General features: G+C 46.4%; 1 protein-coding gene across 3 annotated transcripts in view; it reads right to left on the bottom strand.

The window, feature by feature from the left end:
- Positions 1-83: 83 nt before the first annotated feature.
- LOC112217169 (protein bicaudal D homolog 1-like) overlaps positions 84-9,743 on the bottom strand; it is a 37,785-nt gene continuing 28,125 nt past the window's right edge. Inside the window, exons 5-10 of one of the 3 annotated variants that reach the window (XM_042300204.1) lie at positions 8,241-9,254; positions 7,791-7,985; positions 7,313-7,464; positions 6,571-6,781; positions 2,455-2,540; positions 84-2,010 (exon numbers count right to left, since the gene is read on the bottom strand). In XM_042300204.1, coding sequence (XP_042156138.1) covers positions 1,884-2,010; positions 2,455-2,540; positions 6,571-6,781; positions 7,313-7,464; positions 7,791-7,985; positions 8,241-9,254 — 1,785 coding nt within the window. In that variant the 3' untranslated portion in view covers positions 84-1,883. Of the gene's footprint in view, positions 2,011-2,454; positions 2,541-2,935; positions 6,782-7,312; positions 7,465-7,790; positions 7,986-8,240; positions 9,255-9,743 lie in introns of those variants that run through there. The other 2 variants (XM_042300203.1, XM_042300202.1) reach the window with 2 other exon arrangements.

Raw genomic sequence — 9,743 nt, 5'->3', positions numbered from 1 at the left:
TCGAATGCCATTTTCCTAAAGGTGTTGATGGTAATGTTTCAAAATAAATATGCGAACGTGTTTAGCAGTCCCCTATAAGATTAGGGGGAATTTATTGTGTTTTGAAATGTAGGCTTTACATGGTTAAATATGCAATAAAAATTTGAAAGATACCATACATGTATATATTGCTGTCTGAATGTCTAATGGTTTTTATTGAGTTGTCGAGTAGTGTTGAAATTGTGCAAGCCAGTCCGTTCAATCTTTATTATGGGACACACATTCAGAGTTTCATCTTTGTGCCCTGAGTACTTATACACTCCAGGTACAGAAAAAGGTAGCTAGTAACATGAATCATTTTCTTCATAGCTTACTGTATGTCCAGTTGGCCTATGTATACCTTCAATGGTATTTGAACCATCTGATACGTTTAAAGCCATTGGGCTCCAAAGCAAGTTTGCTCTCCCAAACGAATGCGTTGGGTTTTAGCTCTGTGGGTTAATACAGTCTCCGGCTGGTTACACAAAACCCCTTCCTTCTCCTTCATCTGCTTCACGTGATGTCTGAGAAGCCTAGTAAGGAATGGAGCAGACAACATTCACCAGAATAACACAAAAGCATGTCAAAACCCAACGTTTTTGAAACCCAACTGCAGTTAGCAACCACAGTTCTGGTCAGAGATCCTTTAGAAACAGAATCTTCTGTCTAAAGCCAGGCTGAGGTGTGTGAATTCATCCCATTTTTCCACGCTTATGAGCTGTGACCGAGTGGATGGTTGCTGGGTGGTGGTTTGAGAAAAGCTCCAAATTGGTATTTCTAGGTTAGGATACATAGCATCATGGTTGAATACAGTACAGCATAAACTGCCAACTACCTCTACTATTACTACAACTACAGTGCTACTAGTACTACTATTCTATAGTGAAAGCTGTCTACACGCCGATCCAGCATGGTTACTTCCATACACAGGATGTAGAAAACAAAAGGCAATCTTGGATAGAGATCTACTTTCAACATCATTATTTAACCCAGTGTGGGTAAACAGTCGATCACAACTAGTATTGGAATGCATTGGTCAGTTTGTGCTTGACATTCAGGACGTTGATTGAGGCCTTCAGAGAGAGAGGAAGGACGAAAAGTATGTCCCGAATGGCACCCTATGCCCTATGTAGTGCACTACTTTGGCGAATGTGGTGTCATTTGGGACGAAGATGATGCTTCAACATAGATACTGTAGAAGCAAGGAAGGACAATGATGGTACAAACACTGTCAGCCTTTACAATGTTTGTAAATCTCTTATCCTGTAAAACACATTAAAAGTGCAATAGAAACATATTCATATACCGTAGGGTGCGTGAGCAAAGTGCGTTTGAAAGCAATTCCATAGAATATAAAAAACTACGATCTTGGTGAGGGGTGGGGACAATCGATGAAAAGAGAAGAAAATGACTTAAACAATCTGTGTTTGTGAAAGCTAATACTTGTTTTGTTTACATGCATTTCAAATACACAGTTATGGCTTTGTCCACTGCCACCTTGGCGTTCGCGACAAACTGTATTGTACCGTTAATTATTGTACAGCTAGCTATACATTCAGCAAAACCCAACAGTTGTCCACCTCTTGAACCCAAACAAAATAATCATCACTGGTCGTAACATAAAAGTATGTTTCAACAACCCCCAAAACACCATAGACAAAGACATGATGAACAATGACTAATAGCTAGCTTGGTAGCAAAGATGGCGGCATGTCGCTCTTTTCTCCCACAAATCCTCAGTCAGACAGTCTCTTAAAAGTCTTTGTGAGCGTCGTCCTTCTCTTCCACAGCGAGAGGCACTGCTCTGGCTCTGCCCTGCAGAGTGCTGTGATGGGGTTGGAGGTCAGGGTGTAGTAGTTCCAGGGTTATAGAGGACCAGGGGGACAAGGCGGCTGGGCGAGCCAAAGGAGAGGCACTCGTGGGGGGCCGCTGCGGTAGCTGCTCAGCGGGCAGTGAGCTCGATGCTCCTGGATAACTGACACAATGCTACATCTGGGAGGAGCATGACCAGAGACAACCAGAAGACAAGAGGAAGAGGAGAGGAGATAACAGGAGATACACGGTACCTGACAAAGATCTCAGACATCACCTCGATTACTCACAGACAAAAGAAGGTATCAGTGGTGATTTACAATGGTAGGTCATGTTAGGTCAAGGCATAAAAAACTCACACACACAAAACACACAGGATTGAATTCCTGATGCTGTACCCTGGCTATACTGTGCAAGCAAAATTACATGGGAAAATGTACTTAAACTGTAAACACATGCAACGTTTCAGTCCCATGTAAAGTTTTAGCCTGGTCCTAGATCTGTTTGTGCTCTTGCCAACTCATTGTTTCTTTGTGGCATGATAATGAGTGAGGAGTTAGCATGATAGCACAAACAGACTGGGATTCAGGCTAGTTTTAGCCTGTACTGGTCTAATTTGTTTACCTGCTGGCTTGGGAGGCCTTCTCCCACCTTAGCTGTGAGGAGACTGGCGGCACTGTGGCAGCAGACTTCTGACGATCTATGAGAGACTGACAGATTAGATGGAGAGACAGTACTGGAGAGAGGTGACAGGAATGGGGAGTAGGGGACATCACAGATGATCATATCCAGGAAGGGAAAAATACAGACTACTTACCAAAGAAAATCACCCCAATATCAGCATTTTCAAGAAGCACATTCAACAGTTCTGCAAGAATGTTCCTATTCTTAAATATTCTCAAATGCCTAAAAACTCATGTATTTGATATATTGTACTGTTCCCACGGAATGTACGCTTACAGTATGCTATGATGAACCCGTGTGCTTGTGCAATAACTGAGCAGGCTGTGTAAAGCATTCCTCCCTAACCCATGAGAGGAGAACACATGAGAGAGATGTTCAAGGCCACTCAAAACAGAAAAGACGACGACACACAAAATACAGGTGATTTATACATGATATTTACAGTATATATGAAGAGTATGAACATAGCACTGTACACAGGATACAGCTTTCCAATACTCTGTGTTATATACACATGCATAGAAAGTGCTCAAAAGCTAACTGGCTGACAATGAGTGGTAACTATTAACAGTCTGAAAATGGATATGGCGTTAGCACAGGGACTGGCAATGTTTCACATTATGAAAGACTCCTGAAAACAGAGCAGAGGAGGAAAATGGCATTCACTGTATTCACATAGAGGGAGAAATCACAGGCCAATAGATCTGGTGGGAAACAAATACATCTGAAAGGGGAACAACGCATTTGACAGGATTAAGAGCCTCTTGCATGTACAGATGGAACTTTGATGTAGCGGGGCCGAAAATTGGAATGAGTTTGGTGTGTGTGTGTGTGTATTGGAGAGTGCGAGTCGGGCGGAACGAGGAGGGTTTCACAGAGAGGAGGTCACACTGGTTTCCTTTCTTGAGAAGCTAAGACAGCGACCCCTAGCATCTATTTGATCTTTGACAATCCTTCACTTTTCATTCCCTTGTTGCAGAAAATATCTATATCCAGCTAATTTACCCTACGATGGAAATGTTCCATATTGTAACACACACTATACTACAACTACAAAGGTGTTCTGCTCAAAGTAACAGGTGTACAGTGTTGTGCCAAGGCAGGTAGATGGTGCCAACGTGATGAAGGGTAATGAATGAAACAGAGTCATACTAACTCCATGTATAGAAACATGAAGGTCACTGAGGTGGTTCCCACGCCAAATCTAGTGTTCATTGTGTTTCTGTACAGTCACCATTAGATGACTATTGGAAGAAAAAAACATTCAATCAGCCCAACAAATGAGTGCAAGAACAGTCAGTATTTCTGTTATGGAAAAAATGTAAATGTTCACCAAACCTTGTCAACAAAGTAGCTAAGAGGAGTCCTGTCAAATGCGTTTTTTTTTGCTCCATATTGCCTGTTATAACAACATGTAGATCACTTGAACCAATGGAGACTGGGATTGTTAGAGTATAGACACAGAGTTGTTGTGGTACTCTGGGCTCTGAACTTGGGACTGGTGGGGGAGGGGGAGACTGGACTGGGCCAATACTAGAGAGGGGAGTCAAAACAGGGAGAGACGAAGGAGACTTTTCTGACCAGCATCCCATTGACAGCACAACTAGCCAAAATCTATAACTGACCCTTACCTTAACCTTAACCAAACTCATAACCTTAACCTAGTTTTAACCAATTCAAAAATGAAATATCGGTTTGCGCGTCAGCCACGTCCCCTTAGTTCTTCCCGTCAAAACCAAACTGTGCATGGATTGGGCCAAAGTTGGCAAAGCCTACTCAATGGCCAACACCCAGTAGCAGTGTATCCCTCATCAAGAGCACTGTTTAGAGACACTTACGCTGATAATTTGGCAAGGCTTTGTTATTGTCCATTCTAATCTATTGGATAGGGCAAAAAAAAACATGTGAAAACTGTTGTTGTTGGCATGAAAAGAAGGGTTGTTAAAGAAAAGCGGTGAGCTGATAGAAATTATGTCTGATCAGTCATTGTCGTTGCACTGATCAGGTGCTGTAGTTGTTAAGGCACACACATACACAGGTGACACACTATCATGTGTGCAGAAACTGTGGAATCCCATCTATGCATCATACAGTAGCTCTACACTAACTAACCCATAGCCTAAATGTCATTCAAATTTGTCTATATTTCTATAACAGTGTAATGATAATTCTGGTTAACAATACGTCCTTGTCGAACCCCAGTTGAAAAGTGTGTGTGTCAGCTTCCTGAGTTTTCTATCTATTAATTACATTCATCCATCTATGTGTTCCTCTGGAGTTACCCTCAGAGGCACTAGGGGTGCTACGTAGCCACAGCTTACTGTCTGTCTCGCCTACTGATATGAAACCCAGAATCACCCATCTCGCTCTGTCTCATAATGCTATCATTCAAACCATCATGGTGTGCTGATTCCAGGTCATTTATGTTACAGGTTTAATATGATATTGAACCTTGACGGAAGTCTTCAGTCTAAGTCCTGAATATATATAGTGATATTACAAACTGCCATTGGGTGGTGCTAGACTCTAAATATGTGCCAGGTTTACAGAGCAGATGTGAGGATGATTGCAATAACATTGTGAGGACAGTGTTACAGAGCTGTGAGTAATAACTGAACAATTAAAAATAGCAAACAATCCATAATCATTGACCTGTCTTATCCAGTACTTGCTTTGAATGACATTTGGTTACAGTATCTGTGTGATTTTCATTAAAAACAGAGAGAGAATAACACTGTCAAGTGGTTGATCTGTGGAGACCTCAGTCCAACATTTGAACAAATTCCTTTAAATGTCCTTCTCATCTGTCTTTCCAAACAGCGGTAAGGTCCTGCACTCATATTCACTTGCTTGTGTGGATGGTGATTTGATTTAAAGGGCAAGACCAAAACTACTGATGTATAGTCTGAAAAGTGTTCTGTCTCTCCTGTAGTTTAAACCGATCAACAGTCTGTGAATAAGAGGAAGGCAGGGCCACTTGTGCTCCATGTTGTGTTAAATCCCTGAGGAAAGTCGGTCTGAACATTCACGCCGATACAGAGCCTCATCCAGATGCTGCATCGACACCAGAGGCTTAGGCACAAGAAACAGAAAACCAGTCTGTCCTCTCTGTGAGCCCCACCCACTCCCCCAGGGGCTGATGGGAAATGTAGTTTAGCGTCATTAAAGAGGCGGATGGGATTTGTAGTAATGTCAGTGAGGAGGTTGATGGGAATTGTAGTTTAGTGTCTGGGAAGGGGCCAATGGAATCTGTAGTTCTGTTTAGAGAGGAGACTCATTGGATTTGTAGTGTCGTCAGTGAGGAGATTTATGGGAACTGTAGTTTAGTGTCAGTGAGGGGGCCGATGGGAACCGTAGTACCTAGGGTAGAGTGGACTGTAGCTGCTGGTGTGGCTATATGAAGTGTGGGGGGTGTATGAAGAGGATGGGATATATGATGAAGGAGAGTAATGAGCAGATGAAGGGGTATAGGAACTGGAGGGGGTATAAGGGGAGGAAGGGGTGTAGGAACTAGAAGGGGTATAGGAACTAGTAGGGGTGTAAGAAGAGGGGGTATAAAGGGCTGAGGTACGCATCAGGTTGGTAAGGGGGCGAGTTCGAGGGGAGCTCCATGTCAACCGGCGAGACCCCAGTATGGGAGAACGGTAGGGGGAGGAGGGGGCCGAGCCAGGCTGAGCACCCCTGCCAGGAGACGGCCGTGTGTCTGAGGAGTAATGCCTGGAGAGCCCAGTACTGCTACGTTCTAAACTAAAACTATGGGAGTCGAGACTGAAACTGTGGGAGTCGACCTCTAACGTCCGGACACCCAGTGCCCACTGGGAGTGAGCCAGCCTGTGGGGGTGGATGGGGGGTCCAGGAGGAGGAGGGTGCCTCCAGGGAGGGGGGACTGCCTGGTATTGTGGGGCCTGAGGGGGCCGTGGAGGAGGGGCTGAGGGGGTGTCTATGATGTGTCGTAGGGGAGCTCAGAGCTAGGGCAGTGGCATCTGTAGTAGCAGAGGTCAGGCTTAAGGGGGCGCCAGTGGCGGTGGTGGGGCTGGAGGGAGGACCAGGACTTACTTTGGGGGTGCTTCTCTTCATGCGGGCCACCTTGCCGCTGCGGGTGCAGTGCGACTGCTCCTGGTCGAAGGCTAGGTCCTCCAGACGCTGGGTCAGGGCAAGTTTCTGCTGGATGGCCATCCGCAGGAGCGAGTTGAGCGTCTTCTTCTCGTCCTCTGCCGCAGCCAGCTGCCTCTGCATCTCATCCAGCTGAGTCACATACTCGTCACACCTGAGAAGTTTCAAGGAGAGGGGTTGGGTGCTTGCAAAAAACAAAAGTTTTGGTTACACAGCGTAGGTGGAGATGGGTTCCGAAAAAATAACATGATAAGAAGAAGTAGAGAAGAGAGAGAAGAATGGAGAGAGCGGAGGAGATATAGTAAGGGTAGGATGTAGAACTAGTCTATCCTTTTAACAAGCTATCCCTGGTCCTTGGTCTCTCTCCTGGTAGTGAACAACAAGAAGTCAATAGAAGAAAGAGAGATGAAGGGATAGAGCGAGGAGGGAAATAGTCACCTGAAGGGATAGGCGAGGAGGGAAATAGTCACCTGGTAGCAACAACAAGAAGTCAATAGAAGAAAGAGAGATGAAGGGATAGAGCGAGGAGGGAAATAGTCACCTGGTGGCGAACAACAAGAAGTCAATAGAAGAAATATAGATGAAGGGATAGAGCGAGGAGGGAAATAGTCACCTGGTAGCGAACAACAAGAAGTCAATAGAAGAAATATAGATGAAGGGATAGAGCGAGGAGGGAAATAGTCACCTGGTAGCGAACATGGCTCTGAGCGATGAGAAGGTGGCAGCATCCTCCTTCAGGGCCTTCAGTTCGTTCCTCAGCTTCATCATGGTGTCTGTCACCATGTGCTTCTCATTCTCATACTTACTCTTCAGGTTGGCCAGGGCATTCTCTGCAGTCTGCAAGAACAAGGGAACAGGGACATTTCTTGAACCTTTATTTAAACAGAAAGTCCCATTGAAGTCTGAATACATTTTTACCCCCAAGGGAGTTTGAATTGTTAATTGTTTTCTAAGTGAGGACATTAGTGTGACTGTGACGGCAGCCTCTATATACTCTATATATCCTCATGGCTACTGTAGCCTGCTAGCTTGGTGTGAGAACCATCTACAGCTTTCGGAGATTTCTCGTGACGAGCCTCAAAGTAGATTCTTGCAAGGCAGTATTAGACAGCGTATGACCATCCATAGGTGTCCATATTGTGGACACCCTGTCCATGTCTGACCTGTTTGTTCGCTTTGAGCACCAGTCTGAGGGTAGCTATCTGTTCTCTCTTGGTGCTGAGCAGGGACTTGAGCTTCAGTATCTCCTCCATACAGGCCTCTTTGTCCTTGTCAAACAGTGGGGCCAGTTCCCTGGCTGCAGCCCTCTGTCTGGACAGCTGGAGTGACCGGTCCACTGCCCTCTGGAGGTGCCTCACCTGCAGCATGTTCATCAAGGGAGGTTGTTAGCGAACATTAGCTGATGTTGTCATATACACTCAAATCTGTGTCTGTTAGCTTCATGATGACCATTTGAAAGGCTAAAGGTGACACCTGGCATACAAACTGTGATAAACTGATTCCGGTTTCAACTGCTAATGAAAACAAAGATGTAATGATATATGCGTGTGAAATTATATTGGTGTTTAAGTATGGCAAATGCTTAGTTTGACATGTTTATTCAAATGATTCACCTGCTCTCTGATGATGGCGTTGAGGTTATAGATGTTCATGGGTTCCCTACGCAGGTCTCCAGCTGGCTCTACTGCAGGCGATGATGATGATGAAGATGAGGAAGAGGCACTGATGCTGGGGGAGCCCGTAGGAGGGGTACGGGGTACAGGACTGTCCCTGTCCCTCCCCCCGTCCCGGCCTCCCTCTCCTGACAACCGCTCTTTGGATGGAGATTCCGAGGGGCTACGAGACTCCGCCGTGGACGATGAGGTTGCTGCGGCAACGGCTGCGAGCCGCCGGGCGAGGCGGGGCGTGAGTAGAACGCGGGTGTCGTCACCCTTGAGCGAGGCACTGATACCCCTTAGTCCTCTGCCGTGTCTGTAGTAGTCTAGCATCACCCGGTTGGGCGTCTCGTTGTTACAGAGGCAGACGTGGTGGTAAAGTTGAGCCAGCTCCTCGCTGAAGGTGACCAGTTCGTCCTGTGCTGCATTGAGCGCCCCCTGGCTCTCGCTGGCCATGTTCTTGGCTGTTCTCAGCTCCGTCTCCAGGCCCCCTACCTTGTCCCTACCTTCCCGGCAGCTCCTCTCCAGCCTCCCCACCTGCTGCTCCAGTGATCTGTGCTGGGCCTCTCCACGGGTCCTCTCCTCTACCCCGCCCTCCACAGACTGGTTGTACCTCTCTCTCAGAGACTTCAGCTCAGCCTTTAGCTCGACCACCTCGGTTACAGCCACCCTGTATTTACACTGGAGGATCTCCAGACCCGGGGTCTGGTGGCAGAATGCCTGGCCCCTGCTGTGTATTAATCCCTTCTCTTTCTCCTCCTCTTCCTCTTCTCCTTGCTCCATCAGGGCCTCTCGGTTGAGGTGTGTCTCCTGGGCGAGCTGGGCCTCCTGGTGCAGGCGCCTGAGGGCGGTGACTCTCTCGCTGAGGCGTTGGGCCCTTTCGTGCTGCTCGTTCAGGGCACCCTGTGTATGCTGCAGCTGTGTCTGACACTCTTGCAGGCTGATCAACAGCGCTGTTTTCTCTCGCTCCACCTATGGACACGCACGCACACACACACACACAAACACACGCACAGCGATTTTCAGCCTATTGTTAAACTAGTAGCTTTCTTTATCATCCCCAGCCCCATAACCTTAAATAAGCTGCATAATTTCCCTGCACACTCAGCACCATCCACCACATCCCTCAGGCAACCCCCCTGATGAAAAAAAACAGCACAGACAAGCATAGGTGTTGGTTTTGCTGGGGACCAGCCTTCACTCTAATTTCTTGGTGCCTTTGTATTGTTTTTGCAGGTGACCAACCGTCGCTGTGTTTTGGACACGGTGACCTGCATAAACTGGTCACCAGCAAAACCAGCATCAAGTCACAACATGCTGGCTTTCAAAGTGATGCTTAATTCCTATTGGAATCCAGCCAGTGTGGGGATATTCAATAATTGTAACTTTTGTTCACCCACAACATGTATTCAGAACTGGAACAGCCATTTCAGTAATGGGTGCCACAAGTCCAACTAACAG

This window comes from Oncorhynchus tshawytscha, linkage group LG17, assembly GCF_018296145.1.
Source record: "Oncorhynchus tshawytscha isolate Ot180627B linkage group LG17, Otsh_v2.0, whole genome shotgun sequence".
In the NCBI taxonomy this organism is placed as follows: domain Eukaryota; kingdom Metazoa; phylum Chordata; class Actinopteri; order Salmoniformes; family Salmonidae; genus Oncorhynchus; species Oncorhynchus tshawytscha.
This window is presented reverse-complemented; position numbering and strand designations above follow the sequence as displayed.